This window comes from Polychytrium aggregatum, assembly GCF_025602895.1.
Source record: "Polychytrium aggregatum strain JEL109 chromosome Unknown BJ171scaffold_11, whole genome shotgun sequence".
NCBI lineage: Eukaryota > Fungi > Chytridiomycota > Chytridiomycetes > Polychytriales > Polychytrium > Polychytrium aggregatum.
In genome coordinates this window covers 770,941-789,460 of record NW_026516213.1, presented here as the reverse complement: position 1 = coordinate 789,460, position 18,520 = coordinate 770,941, and the positions used below count along the sequence as shown (strand labels likewise).

At 57.5% G+C, this 18,520-nt stretch overlaps 6 protein-coding genes and 2 non-coding genes across 8 annotated transcripts; 5 read left to right on the top strand and 3 right to left on the bottom strand.

Moving 5' to 3' along the window:
• Positions 1-267: 267 nt before the first annotated feature.
• BJ171DRAFT_579977 (Swi5-domain-containing protein) lies at positions 268-1,382 on the top strand (the record flags this gene model as incomplete). Its single annotated transcript, XM_053114004.1, has 5 exons — positions 268-431; positions 570-648; positions 846-928; positions 1,037-1,114; positions 1,295-1,382. 5 exons carry the CDS (start codon positions 268-270, stop codon positions 1,380-1,382), a joined length of 492 nt encoding a protein of 163 aa, XP_052968561.1.
• Positions 1,383-3,323: 1,941 nt separating this feature from the next.
• BJ171DRAFT_396383 (uncharacterized protein) lies at positions 3,324-4,110 on the bottom strand (the record flags this gene model as incomplete). Its single annotated transcript, XM_053107183.1, has 3 exons — positions 3,324-3,431; positions 3,524-3,883; positions 4,090-4,110. Coding segments are annotated over 3 exons (489 nt in total), but the record flags the coding sequence as incomplete, so codon positions are not given.
• Positions 4,111-6,985: 2,875 nt separating this feature from the next.
• Positions 6,986-9,059, bottom strand: BJ171DRAFT_497991 (uncharacterized protein). Its single transcript, XM_053110326.1, has one exon. The coding sequence runs from the start codon at positions 8,901-8,903 to the stop codon at positions 7,485-7,487; it is 1,419 nt and encodes a 472-aa protein (XP_052968559.1). The 5' UTR covers positions 8,904-9,059; the 3' UTR covers positions 6,986-7,484.
• A 1,147-nt stretch (positions 9,060-10,206) lies between these two features.
• Positions 10,207-11,413, top strand: BJ171DRAFT_497990 (uncharacterized protein). The gene is made up of 3 exons (XM_053110325.1): positions 10,207-10,315; positions 10,802-11,034; positions 11,237-11,413. The coding sequence occupies exons 1-3, from the start codon at positions 10,241-10,243 to the stop codon at positions 11,277-11,279; spliced, it is 351 nt and encodes a 116-aa protein (XP_052968558.1). The 5' UTR covers positions 10,207-10,240; the 3' UTR covers positions 11,280-11,413.
• Positions 11,414-15,063, bottom strand: BJ171DRAFT_497988 (uncharacterized protein). The gene is made up of 13 exons (XM_053110324.1): positions 14,857-15,063; positions 14,440-14,702; positions 14,258-14,326; positions 14,029-14,136; positions 13,623-13,882; positions 13,349-13,538; positions 13,126-13,254; positions 12,767-13,021; positions 12,383-12,651; positions 12,191-12,285; positions 11,953-12,060; positions 11,800-11,839; positions 11,414-11,696 (listed from the first exon to the last, which is right to left on the bottom strand). The coding sequence occupies exons 1-13, from the start codon at positions 14,951-14,953 to the stop codon at positions 11,558-11,560; spliced, it is 2,022 nt and encodes a 673-aa protein (XP_052968557.1). The 5' UTR covers positions 14,954-15,063; the 3' UTR covers positions 11,414-11,557.
• Positions 15,064-15,098: 35 nt separating this feature from the next.
• On the top strand, positions 15,099-17,589 carry BJ171DRAFT_497986 (uncharacterized protein). Its single transcript, XM_053110323.1, has 3 exons — positions 15,099-15,319; positions 15,638-17,268; positions 17,420-17,589. The coding sequence occupies exons 1-3, from the start codon at positions 15,255-15,257 to the stop codon at positions 17,467-17,469; spliced, it is 1,746 nt and encodes a 581-aa protein (XP_052968556.1). The 5' UTR covers positions 15,099-15,254; the 3' UTR covers positions 17,470-17,589.
• A 747-nt stretch (positions 17,590-18,336) lies between these two features.
• BJ171DRAFT_t95 lies at positions 18,337-18,408 on the top strand. Its single transcript has one exon. It is a non-coding gene; the product is annotated as a tRNA-Glu (tRNA).
• An 8-nt stretch (positions 18,409-18,416) lies between these two features.
• Positions 18,417-18,488, top strand: BJ171DRAFT_t96. Its single transcript has one exon. It is a non-coding gene; the product is annotated as a tRNA-Asp (tRNA).
• The last annotated feature ends 32 nt before the right edge of the window (positions 18,489-18,520 follow it).

Sequence of the window (18,520 nt, the reverse complement as noted above, 5' to 3'; positions counted from 1 at the left end):
TCTATAGCCACGACGACATTTCGTTGCGAGAGGGAGGCCGGATCCGGGCATGCGATGGGTTGATGCATACCCGGCGGGAGGCCGTAACCCAAAGACCGGGGCCACGCCACCATCGCATGCCGCCAAGTGTGTGGCAATGGGGCTCAGCGCCTGCCAACTTCGCACCATGCCAGGCCAAGCCCCGCTCCGTTTCTCCTTCCGTCCATGACGGGTGTTCGGCCGAATCGTCCATCCAACCAGACTTGCGTCCATATCCGACCGATCGCCATGGCGAATGCTCTGGAGACCGAGCTGATCGATCGACTTGCTGATTTGAACTGCCCTCAGACGGATGATCAGATCATCGAGCTCCTGGGCAAGAACGGCAGCAACACCACTACCGACAGCGACTTCAAAAATGCCCTCGGCGTGCTGCTGGAACAGAATAGAATGTATGCATCCATGGCTTGACCTAACCCGCAAAACACTCGATCGAGCACGAAAGATGCCTGATTGAGCACGGAAGATGCATGGGTTTGGCATGAAGCAGCCCCTCGTCGTCTCCCTGATCATGGCTCGACTCCCTCTAGATCTCGCAAGGAGATCGTCCCCGGCCTGTCGCTCGTCTGGATGAGTCCGGATCAGAGAAAGCTGCATCACCAAGAAAAGGTTTGCTCGCTCGCTCACCAGTTGCTCCCGGGCTGCCTGCAGCAACATGCCCGCCGATCCGTGTCCTGGATGACCCGTCGGCGCTATTTCTTGACGGTGATTCCTTCTCTCTCTCCCCCCCCCCTCAAACTCATGCCGATATTGAATTTTATATTCCCTCCCTCGCCTTATTCCGCTCGCTCGCTTGAATTCATCAGCTGCTATCCGCACAGCTGGCCCGACTGAATGTCGAGAAGGACCAACTCGCAACAGAAAACGCCAGCCTCAAAGCCAAGCTGCCGTAAGTGATCTTTCCCATCAACCCGATCCATTTAATGATTCCGACGATACTGCCCCCCCCCTCTCCTCCGTTCCTTGCCCTCGATTTACTCGATCGGCATTTTACCAGCTCCGGCCTCGACCACGAAAGCTGCGTTCAAACTCGGATCCAAAAGCTGCACGATTACAACGACGTCAAGGACTATGGGTGCGTGTGTCCTGTCCCTGGTCCTGGTCCTGTTTGGCCAGTCTGAGTTGTCGCATTTCGAAGATGTCGTTGCGTCATCGACATCCTTTCGGCATCCTTTCGACATTCTTTCGGCATTCCTCCCCCACACCGCCTGCTCCTTGCATCGCTCTGTTGACAAGAACTCGTTTACCTCCACAGACAAATGCTCCTGGGCAAGCTTGCTCAGATCGAAGGCGTCACCACCCGCCAGATGTACGAGCAGTACGAGCTCGATGTTGACGACTGAGACTCTGTTCCTGGGCCCTCTTGTCGCAAGCCAGACATGTATTTCAGTACGCCGCTACATCCTCATGAACCATCGCACAGCATTCATTTCAACATCTACGAGCACTGCGCGCCGCTACTGTCGTCTGTGGTTGTGAGAGATGTTGCGACTGTTGCGGCAATTCTGTCGTCTATCCTAGCGCGCGGCATCATCGAGCATGGTCCAGACTTTCGGAACAGGATAGTCGCTTCCGGATGGCAGCCATTCGCCCAGCTTGCCTTGGCTTTCGCTGTTGCTGGTGTTGCGTTCGTATCTGGGTTCAATCAAGGGCGATGCTTCGCGAGACTCAGTCCTTGAAGCCATCGAGCCAGGTCCGCTGCCGATTGTGCGGAACGCGGGGGCTTCGCCATACACCAGCCGGGGGAAACGATCAGCTGTGCTGGGGATCGAGGCCGCCGATCGCATCACCTGAAGGGTAGTGTCCGTGCTATTCGAAGTGGATCCGAAGGCTGGATGTGAGCTGAAGGCCACAGGCAGAGCACTGTCGCTGCAAGTATGTGTGCGCCTCGGTCCAGGGCGACCTCGGGCAAGGAAGAGCTGAGACAGCGAAGCCTTTAGCTCGGTGGGGCTGCAGCTGGAGGCGTGTGAATGGTCCAGCAGATCCTCCATCGTTGCAAATGGGGCAGCTGCGTGTGTCGTCAGATCGTCATCGCCATCGTCATCACGGCCGAGAGCACGGTCCCGATCGCAGTCGTGGTTGCGATTGTGATCATCGTCATCGAGATGGCCATGCGGATTCTTTGCAAAGCTTGAGCCGGGACCGAGGCCGTGAATCCATCCCTCGGCACCGTCTCGGCTGGAAGGGAGCAAACGGTATGAGTCTGCCGACACAAAACCACCATGATTGACCCCCAGTTCCGAGGCCATGTCGAGATCGCAAGTCGCCGTCCGGAACGGCACCCCCTTGGGCAGGTGCAACGAGCCCACAGGCGAATGGCTGTCGTCGGCACTGCACCATGGACTTGATTCAGCCGAGGAGTCGATCGGAGCATCAACCGGAACAGACTTGATAGGCGAGACACTATAATCGTGAACATTGACGCCTGCCAGCTTCATCAGCTCCAGGCCCGAGCATCGACGCCGGATCGGCCAAGGCGTATGAAGTCGATGTGGCGTATCCGATTCCCAGAGTCTCTGCGAATGATATTGACTGTCGGACGGACTTGAGTGGATGGTCGAGCGCTGGGCTTTGAGTATTGGAATGGCCTCACTTGTAACCGGCTTTGCCCCTGGCTTTGCCCCTGGCTTTGGCGGCACGCGACGAGACTCCGGAGGTGAAGATACGGGGCTTGGATTGGCAAGAGCACGGGCTGAGCCATCGGGAGTGGACAGCATGAGCAAGGGTATCTTCTGAGGCCCGCCAAAGTCGGAACCCACACTCCCGAGGAATTGGGCGTGGGAGTCTGGATTGCGTGCAGCTGCGGCATCCGGACCTGGTCGTGGGTCAACGAGCCCGCGGGCAGGTTCGTTTGGCAGGACTGCTGGACCAAGGCTTGGATGTAGCGGCGGCTGGCTAGATCGGTCTGGCGGAGCAGCTTCTCGCTGCAAGACAGGGGTCGTAACGGGGATGTACTTTGGGTGCTGCGGTCCCTCGCAGACCACCCGGATCTTTTCTTCGCCGTCAGGGTTGCGGTGAGAGAACACGACCCGGATCGATTTGGAAAGGTAGAGCCTCCGCTTGGAGGTGCAGTGGAACTGGAGATGGATGGCGTTCCGGAGCCGCTCGAATCGCTGGCCGGCATCCTTTGCCGATGCACCCACAGCATCCGTCGCGGAGCCACTCGGGACTTTTGCGGAAGGAATCTCCCTGGGTCCAGCCGCGGGTGCTTTTGCAAAGGAAGGGTCGTTGGCCGTGCGCTGTGCATTATGTCGAAGCTCGGGACGATCGTGCGGGTCGATGACGGTGTAGACCTTCTGTCGCAGAAAGGTCTTGGTGTTCGGAGGCATATCGCGAAAGTCATACTGGAGCAGGAAAACCTTGGCGGCAGTTCTGCTTTGGTTTTTGATGATCTAGTATCACAGAAAGGGCAATGGGTGAGAGTGCGGCCTCCTCCTCGACGACCAGAGTGGTGTAAAGCCGTGCCAAACGGAGGCATACATACCACTTGAAGCTGGCCCTTTCCAGGCAGGCGATATCCTTCGCTCGCCTTGAATCGGGTGTGATCGGGCTCAAAGACAGTCAGCTCCTCGCGGACCGGTACTTCACTGTGGCCGTTACCAATGCCGTCGCCGGGTCCGTCAGCCCCAGTCTCCTGGCTCTGCAAGTAGATCGTGCCCACGTACGGTGTGGATGGGCTTTCGTCCCCAGGCAGTTCGTAGAAATAGGCATGGAAGGGAAGAGTCAGGTGCGGCGGGCATTTAAGCGAGCTTTTGCACTTTGCCAGGCCAATGACGCCGATTTCGGCAATGAACGAGATTGGTTTGGACGGAAGCGTGGACATTCGGCCGCTAAGGATGGACTCCTATCCGCGCAAAGCCGATCCGAGGAAAGCAACAATCTCGTCAGGTCTCTCGAAGCCCGTGCAGATGGGTAGTTCAAGAACAAGCTATGCCAGCAACAGAGCTGAAATGTCCAGCTCCATCGGGACACGCAATATCGGTGTAAAGTATCAAAGATTGTTGATGGCCGAGTCATCAGCTGCGACGAGACGGTGATCGCTGCCCCTACCTCGTAGCTTCCAACCAGGCTCCCAAACAGCTCTAAATTGGGGCAGAGGAACGCATCGAGTCGCTTGTGTGCTCCGTGGCCCAGTTCCCCGACAGGGGTAGAGCGAGGACGATCAGGCCGGCACTGTTCGGCTGTGGGGATCTTGATTCTCAAGCCGCTATGCTGGTAATAGAGTAGCGTTAGCGCTATGCAAAGGCTGCGGATCGATCGTCGATATTGTCAAGGCGGAGAAGCACCGCGGTTCGCCAGCACACATGCCCCGACCGAGTCAAGCTATACCTTGAGTGTATTCACGGTGCTCGCAGGCAGTCGGTGGCGCTCGATATCTTTGTCAGCCTCTGCGTCCAAAGGTGAAGTTGCTGTCGTTGCTGTCGTTGCTGATGCTGGTGTATGGGCGCGGCTACGGAGCGGCGTCGTTGGCAATGACTTGGAGTGAGAGACAGCATACTTAACATGCAGCAGTGAAACCGTTCGCTTTTGGAGGCCAGGACTTGGGAACGGACTACCGATTTTCCGCGACCTCGAAGTCGATGCACTCTGACAGGTGTCCGCAGAAGTCGGTGTTTGAGTTTGGCAGGCCGAGTCAGCGAGTCTACCACCATCACCATCACCACCATCACCACCATCGCCATCGCCATCGCCATCGCCATCGTCGCCGTCATCGCCGTCGTCATTGAAACATGGCACTGGTGTGTCGATATTTGCTGAGTGGCAAGGGCTCGGAGGGGAGACTGCACCATGGGCTGGTGTGCATTCCGAGCGAGTCGATACAGGATGGGCGGTAGCGTCGTCGCACGACCTGATCTGTCGAGTGGCGGAGCGAAGTCTCTGCAAGAGCGACGATGTGTTGGAGTCGTAGACCACAGACAGATGCAGCTTCCCAAATAATGTTTGAGCACTGCGAAACCGATACACCTTCAGCTTGGCCCCCAAATCGAATCCCGATGGGCCACGCGAGTTTTCCCCGAGCGGCGACAGCGAGTATCCGTCCGCCGTAGAGATGCTGCAGGAGCAAGACAGGCCATGGTTAAGGTGCCATCCATCCATCAAAGCGGACGCTATAGGCGGCAAGAGTAAACGTACTAGAAGCTCGTGTCGTCGCGAGACCAGCTGCCGTCGCCGAGCGACGAGTGGAGGGGCATCAGTCGGATATAGGAATAGAGAGACTGAGCCAGAAGAATAAGGTCTGTGACATCTTTTGAGCTGTCGATGGGATACCGGGCCCGGCCGGATGTGGCGCTGGAGCAATTGACGAATACGTTTTGACAGACGAGTCCATATCAGAGGTGTTTCGAGGACCCAGTTCCAATATCCACCGCAGAGAAGAAGCAGGGTTGAAGATGTGGTCCGGACCATTCGTTACGAATCAACGGTTGCATCGCCACGAGATTGCGGGTTTCATCGTGAATGAGTCCAGCAGAGAACAGGATGCCGCCAAATCAGAATCATCGATTGCGGCGAGAAACACAGAGCCACAGGTTAGTTTGGTTGATCGATGCAGCGACGGGGACTTGTCTCTGCAGCATCCGCCATCGATACAGAAGCAAACCAGGCGGAGTACCATCGATGCACCGACGGACCCCACACAAGCTCCGGCAAGCCAAACTTACTCGTATTCATACGATATCACCCATCGCTCGAGGAGTATTGTCCCACCATCCAGACAGATATCGACGTTGATTGGAAGCCCAAACTTCCAAAAATCCAACCGCTCAAGCAAATAGTCAAAGTGGATCGGCGTGGTGAATCGAGCACTTGGAGACACGCCGGGCAGAGATGATGGGGCCGGAACCTGGGATGGCTTGAAGCTGGCCGGACTGACCCTCGCCCGCAAGATGGTTTCGCCAATCTTTTGGATGAACTGCATCACGGTATTGGCATGGCTTCGTGTGATGAACCACTGGGATTCCGCCAGCGGCTCATCGAGCTCAGGAAGACTCGGTTGAGTGCTATCTTGAAATGGATGAGGCGACGGCGGCGATGGGGAAAGCGGTGCAGATTCGAGGACTGGGGCAGACATGTTGGGCGGATGTTGGAATATGGCAGACAAGACCAAAGGCCATCAAAGCAAATGGGTCAGCGACTGAGAGAGCGTGAACGACAAGAGTCATCATGGAGATACCAACGAAACGGCATCCGTGAGACCATACAGCGAGCGGAGTAGACGCCAGAGCGATCAATGCGGGTTGCTGGGGCGAGGGTGGGTACGACCGGCGAGAGCTGGAGATCGCCAAAGGCCAAAGCAGCATTCCTCGACGAAGGAACCGGAAAACGGCCAGCGATGCGAATGACCCCAGCACTCGCAAGCTCCGAAAGCGGCTTTCTAAATCCTGCAAGACAGCCAACATACCATTCGGGCTAGGGTGGATGAGATGCATGCTCGTGGGGATATTGGTCCAGCTGGGTGCAGGGGTGAGTCCCGGCTGACCCTCAGAGCGATGGCCAAGGGAGCAAGCAGGACAATTGATAATCCGGGGCCGCCAAAGGCGTGGGTGGGCAGAGGGGGCAATACACTGATTTCCTCGGCCCGCTGGTGGCAGAGAAGAGCAATAGGATGACTCGGAGAGTCGAAACGATTGGACAGATGTGATTGACGGATGATGACTACGGAGGATCCTCTCCGCTCCGGGAGGGCATAGGATCGAGGGAGGGTGCCGCCAAAGACGACCGAGGCGAGAGATGCAAGACAGCGTCGGCGGCCCGAGCGGGGTGTGCGTTTGTTGTTTTTCTCTGGAGAAGTATCCACAACCGCAACAGAGCGCCCAGGCCGAGTCGCCGCCGACTGTATTCTGGATCCTGAGTGCGCTTGCTGCCTCTCCATCACAGCCTCAATATCCCCCCCGATTCCACATTGCCGCACTGCGACGCTGCGAGGCCGTCGATCGAACGCCGTGCCGTGATAACAGTGAACCCGAAACGAAGCGAAACGGGCGGTTTCACGAACGAGGGGATATTTGGCTGCCTCGAAATATTGCACGCTGGCTACGGCCTTCACTCGGATACTGCCGAAGGGATCAGCTTTATTGCATACGGCTTTCTTGGACTCGAGCCATACCGTGCTGAATGTTCGAGATGGAATAGCGTCCTGTTTCCTCATGTGCAGAGTATGCTGCAGTCAACCACCGCCCATGGAGCTTGAGTCCGTGCATCCGGGACTGTGCCTGTCTGCGACAGCGACAGCGACGGCGATGAATCGAGGGGAATACGTTGGTCCGGCGACGACGGAGGGACAGCGGGCGGAGATGGGTCCTTCCCGTCCGAGGAACACAACACTCCGATTCATGAATCGCCATGACCGCCACGGATTTGGCCGTCGGCTCGCACGACCCCCCCAATGGCATGGCATGGGGAGGCGCTGTATTCAACGGGCCAAGCAGAGGCAGCTATGCCCTCGATCAAGTGTCGCTGCCCACTTTGCATGGACGATGGAGCTTGAGCTCGGAAATCGAGGACGGCAGATGCGTGATGCGGTTGCCGTCGACAAACAGCCACATCAGCGAGCTCAGGCAGCCGATCGATTCCGGAAGCTCCTCGAATTGGTTTCCATAGAGATTCAGCATCGTCAGGCTCTGCAGGCGGCCAATCTCCGCAGGGACATGCCGGATTCGGTTTCGGCCGAGATTGAGGAACGACAGAGACTCGAGCGCACAGAGCCCCACAGGGATGCTATCGAGTCGGTTGTCACTGAGGGACAGGGTCGATAGATGCTGAAGATTTTCGAGGCCCTCGGGCAGCTGATCTATGTGATTGTCATCCATTCGGAGCTCCTGAAGGTTGGCTAGGGCCAGGATCACTGTGGGAAAGTGGCTCAGGCGGTTGCTCTGGAGGTGGAGGGCCGTCAGGGACTGCAGTCCGGCGAACGACTCGGGGATCGCCGTCAGTTGGTTGTGGTCGAGATACAGCTTTTCGAGCGACGCCAAACCGCCGATCGAATCCGGGAGGTGCAGCAGGTGGTTGCCAGTAACATACAGTCGCTCGAGATGCGTTAGCTTGTGTAGATCAGGAGGCAGGCAGGTCAGCTTGTTACGGGAGAGAAACAGAGTCCGGAGCTGCGAAAGCGACACAATGAAGCCCGGCAGCTTGGCAAACCGGTTGCTGTCCAGGATGAGCTGCGTCAGCGAACGGAGCTGTGCGATGCCCAGGGGCAGAGTCGACAGCTTGTTGCCATGGAGGAAAAGCCGGCGTAGGTTGACAAGATGCCCCACCGAATCCGGAATTCGTGAGATCCCCGTGCGCTCGATGAATAGATCTTGGAGGAGCACCAGATTCCCGATCGACTCTGGAACGGACTCGAGGCCGATCCGGCTGATGCTGAGGGACTCGAGATGGCCCAGCAGCCCGAGTGTGTCGGGCAGCTGCTGCACCCGATCGACAGGCCACGCCGAGCTCAATGCCAAGGCAGTCTCGCTGTGATGGCCGACGGTGTCGATCAACTCCAGGAGCCTGTCTTCGCAGTCGGTGCGGGCTTGCAATCGAGTCCGCCGGCGATCAGTCAGTCGCATCATGGCCGTGTACAGCCTCCGGTTCTGGCTGATCCATGCCCAGAAGACAGCCTCGATGGGTCTGGGCCGCGGATCTGTGCGATTGAGGAACGAGCAGCACCCGGCAGCCAAGGTGCGATATTGAGGCGACAGCGAGAGTGTCGCCAGCGGTACTTCCAGGAGCCGGGCGAGTGCGCATCTCCACAAAGCGTTGGAGTAGTAGTAGTTGATCGCACAGAACCGATTCACAAGCCCGAGCGAGAAGAGCAGCTCGAGGCCCATGAATTCGCTTTGCACAACGACATCGAAGGCGAGTTGCTGGCGGACATTCATGCTTGCACCTTCACGACTGACAACCGGACGAAACAGTCGCTGCGAAGGAGAGAAGATCGAGAGGTGTGGGACACAACCGTCCCGACTCTCCCGCCGACGCCTGGCCTCCTCCCTCTGCCTTTCCACAGCCTTTGGTATGGCAGCCGGAGGGTCCGCTGATCGACGGAGCAAGTTGGCGCCTTGGCTGGTGGGCGGACCCGGGCTCATCGCCAGGGCAGCAGGGGCAGCAGGGGCGGCAGGGGCGGCAGAGGCAGTCCCTCCATCAGCCGGTCGGCCTGCCATCGCGTGGGCCCACTACTGCAAGCATTGCATTGAGCAACGGAGAGCAGCCCGCAATCAAGATGGGGGAGGAAGATACAGGCAGAATCGATCTGGGAGACGTTGGGTGGATGGGCCGAAATGGCAGAAACCACAACCCATGCGGTCGCATGCTCTGGGCAGGCACTTGACTCGTGGGATCCTGATCTGCTGGAGATCCCCGCCCGCCCACCCGCTCTTCGGGGGTCGGTCGCAAGCAACTCGTCCTGGAGGCCCCAGGGCGCCATCCATCCGTCCTCGCCGAACCCTCGGCTGCCCAGCAAGCCAGCCATCCAGCCATCGAGACAGCCAAACCCAAATCGAGCGATCTGTTTTCGATGCCTTATACTCGATATGTGATGGTCTCTCCCAAAGTAAACGACATATCCAGATATCATGGTTGAGAGCTGCGATGAGCGAGCAATATTCATCAATCGGGGCGTTGCTGGGATGTAATATCGCTGAGCTGGCCTCATGGCTATGTAGTCTCAGAACCGTCGCACAGTTGTTATGGATCGCACTCGGTTGGAACATTTGGGGCTCTCACATATCCGCGGTTCCCGATTGTCGTCGTCTCCGTGTGGTGAATCAAATCGATTGGATTCGGTTCTTCACTCATCAATTCAAGTATCTTCATTCAAAATGAAGCCGTGGCGCTCGATTTCATTCTGTGATGCAATGAGTGAAGGCATGGGAGCACAAGCAAGACTTGCCGTTTGAGTGCGCTCGGGTGGAAGGTAGCTGTTTGGCGCACGCTCGACATCTCTCGATGAGTTTCATGCTTCCGGCTAATCGACACGGCGCACTGCAGTGCCCCCCGCTCTATTGAGTCCCACGCGCATGGCTTTGGTCGTGCTGGCTGTCGGGATCTGCTCAGCGCGAGCGGCGAGCGGCGATCTGGCGGGCTGGACTGGCCGTGGCGCAGCGACAACGTGACCGGCACCTGACCGAGGCCGCAAGCTTCTCGCCCCAGTCTCAGTTTCCATTGCGGGACTTTCTTTTGCGTTGATCGTCCACCAGCACCAGCACCGCCAGCAGCCATGTCGTCCTTCTTTTCAAAGGCCTCCCAGTATGCCGCCTCGCCCGAGTTTAGAACCTACCTCATGAGGTACTTTGTCGCTGTGCCGTGACCAAAGAAATGGCCTGCCAATCCTAGCCAGGGTCCGGCTATTGGACACCAACACTCCTCCTGGCACATCTTCTGCAGCCAAGCTCGGCCAGCAAGCTGCTCTCGGTTGCGCGATATCGTCTACGTTGCTAACGATGTCACTCTGTCTGTTCGTCAACGCTTGTTGGGCGATCGACTTTGCTCTATCGTTGTGGTTGCCCCGGATCAAGCACTGTAAGTCTGTGCGGATGGTGCGGCGCCTCCTGCGGTGCGATGATCTCGGTCCAAGCAGCGAGCTCGGTCGAGCTTGTTGGCTTGGACAGCTCCCAATTTGTCCTGAGAGTCTGAATGTGGACACGACGACCCCGCTCCCTTGCCATGGCTCTGCTCGCTGCCAGCCCCCTGCAATATCTCGTGGCTTGGATCCAGCGACCAAGGCACCGGCCCTCGGACCAGGCGATTCGATTGCTAATCCTTCTCTCCACCACTCCAGCACTTTTGGGGACCTGTCGCCAACTGGGGCCTGCCCCTGGCCGCCATCGCCGACATGAAGAAGTCGCCCGAGCTGATTTCCGGAAACATGACCTTTGCCCTGTCGCTCTACTCGATCCTCTTCATGCGATTTGCCCTCCGTGTCCAGCCCGTGAACTACCTCCTGTTCGCCTGCCATGCCACCAACGAAGCTGCCCAGCTGTGTCAGGGCTACCGCTACATCAACTACCACTAGTAAGTCCTCGTTTGTGGCTGTCTATGGATGGTCCTCGGGCACGGCTGAGCTGCACTCAGGGAGTAGCCAACCGACCACCATCTGATCCGTTGCCTGACCCAAACCCCCTACTCGATCCGTTGCCTGACCCACATTGCCTGCTTATTGTGCTGATGCCCTCGCCTCTCCAACTCGGCGATCCAATTCGGTACCAACGAATAGCTTTGGTGGTAAAGTCGCCGAAGAAACCACCAAGTCGGCTTAATTGGGCCACGGTGATGCCCCCCGCGGCCCGCCCATGTTGCTGAATGGAGCGCTCGCAGCTGCCGCATCTCTGTTATCCTTGCCCGCTCCTTGTGGCAACTGCTCGCTCTCGCTCAATAAAACAGCTTCTCCGAAACCGTATCCAGCGCGTGCTGTCGAGGCATCACGCAACCTGTATATTGGCAAGACTCGTACAGGCCCGATCCAACGGACTTGGGTGTCGTGTGGATGTGCCTGGATCAGGTGGCACATATATTCGATTGACTGCTGTCGGATAGCCTACTTTCTGCCCTTCTTCTTCTTCTTGGACGAGCCCCCTTCGTTTTGGGAAGACTTTTGTGCGGGCTTGACAGCGGCGGCCTCCGCCACAGGCTCGGCCACAGGCTCCGGCACGGGTTCGGGCTTGGTCTTATCGGCGCTGTGAGGTGGACATGAATGAGACTTCAATCTGCAAAAGCTCGAGCCTACGCAGCCTGTTGTGTGTCGTGCTAGCCATCCACAATATCAACGAAAGTACACACCTTTTGTACTTGCCGCCAATGTTGGCACTACCAGTTCCGCCTAAGGACACGATTCGCGGATGTCAGATCGGCACCTGCCGCTAGTTGGTGGGCAATGCTGCTCATGCACCATGCGCCGCACCGCAACCGCAACCGCTCCAGAGCCATGCTTACCGATACCACCGCCTTCCATGTTGACACCTTGTGGACCTTTGCCAAGCTCCTTCTTGGCCTTGCCCTTCCGCACAAAGGTGGTTCGCTCACGCTTAGGGAGCCAACGTTCTGCGAGAGGTGAAAGTTAGTCTCTGGGCCATAGTATGGACGCGTCCCGTCTTGCAAGGTCCGAGCTTTCGCTCCTTCAGCGACATGCAGTCACCACAATGAGGTCCATGCTGCACATGTTGCTGCCTACCAGGATCGGGAGTGACGTTGGGGTCGTAGTTCTTTGGCATCATGGGCTTTCTTTTGCGTCTCATCTTGATCTTTTCGACATTGGCAGCGGCTCCGCTATCGACCCAGCCGTCGCAAATCGGCGTTAGTGCTCCAAAATTGCGACCTGGCACAAACAGTCATGGATCCCAGCAAATGGCAGCAGTTGTCTCACCTGCCAGACGCCTTCTTCTGCCCAAACTGGGCTTCGAGAGCCTCTACATCCACGACGGTGGCATCATAGGACGCTTCCGGCAGATAGCTCTGGTACTTTTGGGCAAGACCGACGTTGAACTGCGAGTAGCAAATGATCAGCTTGGCCACACTCTCAATGTCCTGCGGGTTCTGCTTCACAAGGCGCTCGTAATCCTTTGCGGCCTCCTCGACATTGTTCGAGCGGAGTTTGAAGTCAGCAAACTGTCTGAGGAGGGCACTGTCGTTGGTCTGCGGAATAGAGCACCATTGTGTCAGATAAGCTGCTGTTCATGGCACCAGCAGGAGAGTCGTCCAAGGTACTGAGACGCTGTGCTCGTCATGACACGGAGGGCAAAAAGCTCACCAACTTTCCGCTGGTTTTCTTCCAGTATTCAGTGGCACGCTCCAAGAGTGTCACGGCCTTGCCATGGTTTGAGATCTGGCCATAAAGCCACACCATCAGCGACACCAGGCCAGGCTGGTAGCGAACAGGGTTCGAGGTCCGGCTGTAGAGACCCTCCAGGGTTTCGAGAGCTTCCTGGTAGAGTCCTGCCTGGATCTGCAGCTGCGCAAGGCACAGATGGAGCTCGACATTCGAGTCCAGCTTGGCACAGAATCCCTGCGAACATCAGAGCGACAGCAACGAGTAAGAAAGCCGAAGGGACGCAGTTCACAGCTGCGCTCTATCGCCGGGCAGATCGAGCGCGCATTCAAGCGACAGACCTTCAAATCCTCGAGAGCATGGGCATCCTTCTTCTCAAGCAGAGAAATCGAAGCCAAGATCAACAAGGGAGTGGCGTTCTCGGGGAACTCATCACTCAAAGCACGAGCGCTGTCCCTGGCGGCCGCAGTCTGGAGCAGAGAGCGAGAGCATCTGTGGATTAGCACGACGGATCCGCACATCGGTACCGCCACCGGGGTCATTCGATTGACTGAACCGAGTCACCTTTTTCATGTGCAAAGACAGCAAAGCGCCGTTCATGGCCACAATCTCCTTCTGGGGGCTGGTAAACTTGGCCTTGAGAGCAGGGGCGGTTGTTTGCTTGTAGAGCTTGGAGGACTCAAACAGATCGTGATCCTTCTTGATCGCCATCATGTTGTTGGAGGCGATTGCAATGACTGCAACATCGTCGATGCTACCATAAACGGCGTGTGAGTCCAGACATTCGGTGACCAACGGCAACGACTGTGGCGATGCGCTGACCTGATCCGAAACTTACTCGGACTTGAGGATGCCGGTGTATATCTCCGAGGCCTCTTCGGTTCGACCCTGTAGCTGATAGACACAAGCAAGCTGCAGCGCGATCGGAGAAATCTCTCGCTCGATCTCCTCCTCGGAGTAGTCTTCGTCCTGGAGGCTCTTGCGACATTGGGCCCTGGCCGAAACCAGGCGACGCTCGGCGTCGTCGTAATCGCCAGAAGCGATGCTTTTGCATGCCTGGTTGAAGCTGAGTTCGTAGATGGATTTTTCGGACACCTCCTTTGGGCGCAAACATAAGCAAGGAAATAAAAGAGCGCAGTTGCTGTCTGGTCAGGCCATGGTCCGAAAGACTGGCTGTTTCCCGACGATACATGGTCCACAGCCAGCCAATGACACAGCAACGATGGCGATTTCGATGTCTGTACCTGGTACTGAGAGGGACCGGGTTCACACGAGTCGGACGAGGCAGCAATCGCCGTCGCCGCTTCCACTGCAGCAAGGTTGGAAAGAACCTCCTGGTAATAAGGATCGGACTGGATAGTTGCGCAATATGGGTCAGAAGATGAAAGCGGGATCGCTAACACACGGGCGTCCTCGCTCGACAGCATTGGTGGGCATTTACACAATCCATCCAGCGACGATGCGTTCTTATACCTCCTCGGTAGCGCTGACGATTTCGGGGTAGAGCTCCAGTGCCTCGGCATAGCGCTCAAGTTTGAAAAGCTAACCAGAGGCAAATAGAACAACAGCACGCGGTCAGCGAGATTATCTGCCTCTAGCCACCAAGGTCCGAACCATATCGAGCGCAGACGGGACGGTCGAGGATTGATACAAACAATCTGGCCCTCTAAGTGGCGAAAGTGGTTGAATTGGTCAGGGGAACCATCCTTTGCGCTGAAGGAGCGAACAAGATCCAGGCTCTCCTCGAGGGACGACAGCCTGTACAGGCAGTAGGCTCGCTCGTATAGAAGGGCATCCAAAAGATCCGAGTGCGAGGTGCTCGAAAGCAGGTCGATGGCGGCTTGGTGTTGGTCCAGATGGATGAGCGTGATGCTCTTCACATGAACGACATCGCGATCGTCGGGAAGGAGCTTGAGGACTGGCAGGGACACACCAAGCCGGATCGGCAGTAAGTACCAGAGAGCCACAAAGTGCCCTTCGCTCGGACTCGGAGGCGCTCCGCCACAGAGATGCGCCTCTGTTGCGATGCTGTGTCGGCTGCGACGACGGATCAGCCCCTGCAGGAGACATACTTTTGTCGCACTGCTTGAGGACAGCTTCGTGGTTGCCCTGGTGGCAAAGCTTCTCGAGCTCGGCAAAGAGAGAGTTTGTATTGGCTGCAGCAGCCATGATGTTGGGCGAGCAGGAAGCGGGAGGCAGAGTCGCTGCGGGTGGCCGGGTTGTGATGTCGGCCGATGCAAGAGGTGACGCTGGAGATCAACCAGAGACAGGATCCAACCCCCACGAACGAGACCCGAGACCAGGACCGAGGGGCGAGACCGAGAGCGAGGGCGAGCCGCCACAAGCCACACCATCGCCTGACTCACGCCCATTTTTTTTCTGGCCTGATCCGGCGCGCTATCGACAAAACCACTCGGCCCGCCCTCCTGTCGTCCATCACCTTGCCCCCATCTGCGCCCTGATCAACGCCATGGCTGACAACAACGACGTCAACCTCGTCCTCGATGAACTCACCGGAGAGAAGGTGTCCAAGTCGTATGTGTCCACCTTTGCCGATCCTCGATCCCTACAGATCATCCTGTCGTCGGCGCGATCGGCTGTGTCCGAGGCCCGATTGGTCGTCTGTGGCTCCAGAGCGATCGCATCTGCGGATGCACTCCATTCATTTTCCTTCTGGTCACTCATGCAGCCGCATGCACACACCCGATCTTGTATTTTTGCCTCTGCCACCGCTACGGGTGTCGTGGCAGCCGATCGATCAGTCGATCGTGCGTGCAGTTCGGCGTCCCTGTTGCTGTGACAGGTCCTGAATCTCGCACAGCTTGGTGATAACCTGCATCTGTTTCTTCCCAGCGAGCTCAAGCGCCGCATCAAGCAGCGTGAGAAGGAGGCCAAGAAGGCCGCCAACCCTGCCAAGCCCGCCCCCGCTGGCGGCGCTGCTGCCACGGCCGATGCCAGCAATGAAGAGGCCGAGGAGGCCCTGGATCCCCGAATGTATTTCGAGAACCGCTCCAAGACTTTCCTGAAGCTCCGCGAGTCTCCCGAGACCTACCCTTACCCGCACAAGTTCAGCGTCGACATCTCGCTGCCTGCTTTTATCGAAAAGTACAACGGCATCCAGGCCGGTGAGCACCTCGAGGAGGTCGTCTGCGTCGCCGGACGCATCCACAACAAGCGTTCGTCCGGCGCCAAGTTGAGGTTCTACGATCTCCACGCCGAGGGCGTCAAGATCCAGATCATGGCCGCCTTCCAGGACCAGGACCCCAGCCGCGAGTTTGCCAAGGTCCACGAGAACCTTCGCCGTGGTGATATTGTCGGCGTCCGCGGCGTGCCCGGCAAGTCCAAGAAGGGCGAGCTGTCGATCTTCCCCAAGGACATTATCCTCCTGACCCCCTGCTTGCGCATGCTCCCCAAGTCCAACTATGGCTTCACCAACCAGGAATCCCGCTACCGCCAGCGTTTCCTGGATCTGATCATGAACAACAACGTCCGCGACAAGTTCATCGTCCGCGCCAAGATCATCAACTACCTGCGCCGCTACCTCGACAACCTGGGCTTCCTTGAAGTCGAGACTCCCATGATGAACATGATCGCCGGCGGTGCCACCGCGCGCCCCTTCCTGACCCACCACAACGACCTCAAGCTCGACATGTTTATGCGCATTGCCCCCGAGCTCTACCTCAAGCAACTCGTCGTTGGTGGCCTCGACCGTGTCTACGAGATTGGCCGCCAGTTCCGCAACGAAGGCATCGATCTGACCCACAACCCCGAGTTCACCACCTGCGAGTTCTATATGGCCTACGCCGACATGTACGATCTGATGGAGATTACCGAGGCGTTCCTCTCCAGCATGGTCAAGTACATCACTGGCGGCTACAAGATCACCTACCACCCGAACGGCCCTGAGGGCGTCGCCTGGGAGATTGACTTCACCCCTCCCTTCCGTCGCGTGCGCATGATCCCTGAGCTTGAGCGCATTCTCAAGTGCAAGTTCCCCTCGGGCGAAGAGCTCGCAACCGACAAGGGAGCCAAGTTCCTGTCGGATCTCTGCATCAAGCACAAGGTTGAGTGCAGCGCTCCTCGCACCGCCTCGCGACTCCTGGACAAGCTCGTGGGAGAGTTTATCGAGGTCGACTGCATCAACCCCACCTTCATTATGGAGCATCCCCAGATCATGTCGCCCCTTGCCAAGGCCCATCGCAGCATCAAGGGCATGTGCGAGCGCTTCGAGTGCTTCGTCGCTACCAAGGAAATCTGCAACGCCTATACCGAGTTGAACGATCCTTTCGACCAGCGCGAGCGCTTCGAACAGCAGGCCAAGGACAAGGATGCCGGTGATGACGAAGCCCAGCTGATTGACGAGACATTCTGCCAATCTCTGGAGTATGGTCTGCCCCCCACTGGTGGCTGGGGTCTGGGTCTGGATCGTCTCACAATGTTCTTGACTGATTCCAACAACATCAAGGAGGTTCTGCTGTTCCCTGGTAAGAACACGTTCGACGGAGTATTGCTTGAACTGAAAGTAGCGGATAATCATGAGTGTGCGGTATGGGACGAGGGAGCGGACAATGCGTGCAAACGAGGGCAGGGAGAAAAATAACCATACTGACACTGCCCGATCTTGCGCCCCGCAAGCTATGAAGCCCGAAACTGCTGCCGAGAAGGCTGCTCGTGAAGGCAATTAGAGCACCCGAGACATTATGGAGGACAGTGACTGTGTGCGAGCGAGTTGGTCCCCTGTTCTGCTGCGTACATGGCGAATCTGAACATACGATCGTGAATGAAGCGGATTGAGAGTTCCTGAACATGATGACCATCGCGCATAGGCGGGATGGGTGTGGAGGTCCATGTGGTAGCGGAAGGAGCGACAACGGACAAGCCAGCGATCCGCATTGGTCCAGTCGGTCGATAGGTGGGTCTTTATTAAAGACTTTGCCTTGGCGTCCGGTTTGGTCTCGGCGCTGGGTGCTGGTCTTGCCAGGTCATTTAGGGTCGTCGGTGCAGCTCTCCATCCCATGGGACCTGTTTGCAGACGGACGGCGATGCACGTTTTGCCAAACTCATCCATCCAGTGACACTTTGGATCCCCGGTTCCGAGTTCCGAGTTCCGAGCTCCGTGTCCAAATGGATGGCCAGGTGGCTGGGGTTCCTTCATCAGGTTCCTGCTTGTCGCAGTTGGCAATCTCGGGGATCGGTGCGGTCACATATACTTCTCGAGTCGGTCCTTGGCTCGGACACATTCCGACGAGTGCGGGCGAGAGGACCGAGCCTTGCAGCAGCCCGATCTCCAGCCGGTACGGTCGGGATTTGATGCCGCTCACGAGAACAGGAGGGGCCACGATGTCGAAGGGCTCGCGAAGTGTGCGGATGGTGGGATGGTGGTTGGGATGGTGGTTGGGGTGGTGGTTGGGGTGGTGGTTGGGGTGGTGGTTGGGGTGGTGGTTGGGGTGGTTGGTGGAAGTTTGACATCCTTGTGTGATGCGTGGTGTGTGGTGCGTGATGTGTGTGTGTGGCGTGTGGGGTCAAGTATGCAGGAATTGGAAAATGGACAATCCGCATTGGTCCAGTGGCTAGGATTTCTCGCTCTCACCGAGACGGCCGGGGTTCGATTCCCCGATGCGGAAGACCCCAATCCCAAATAGTATAGTGGCTAGTACTCCCGCCTGTCACGCGGGCGACCAGGGTTCGATTCCCTGTTTGGGAGATTGTTTTTTGGTTTTCGATTTTTGCTCTGTC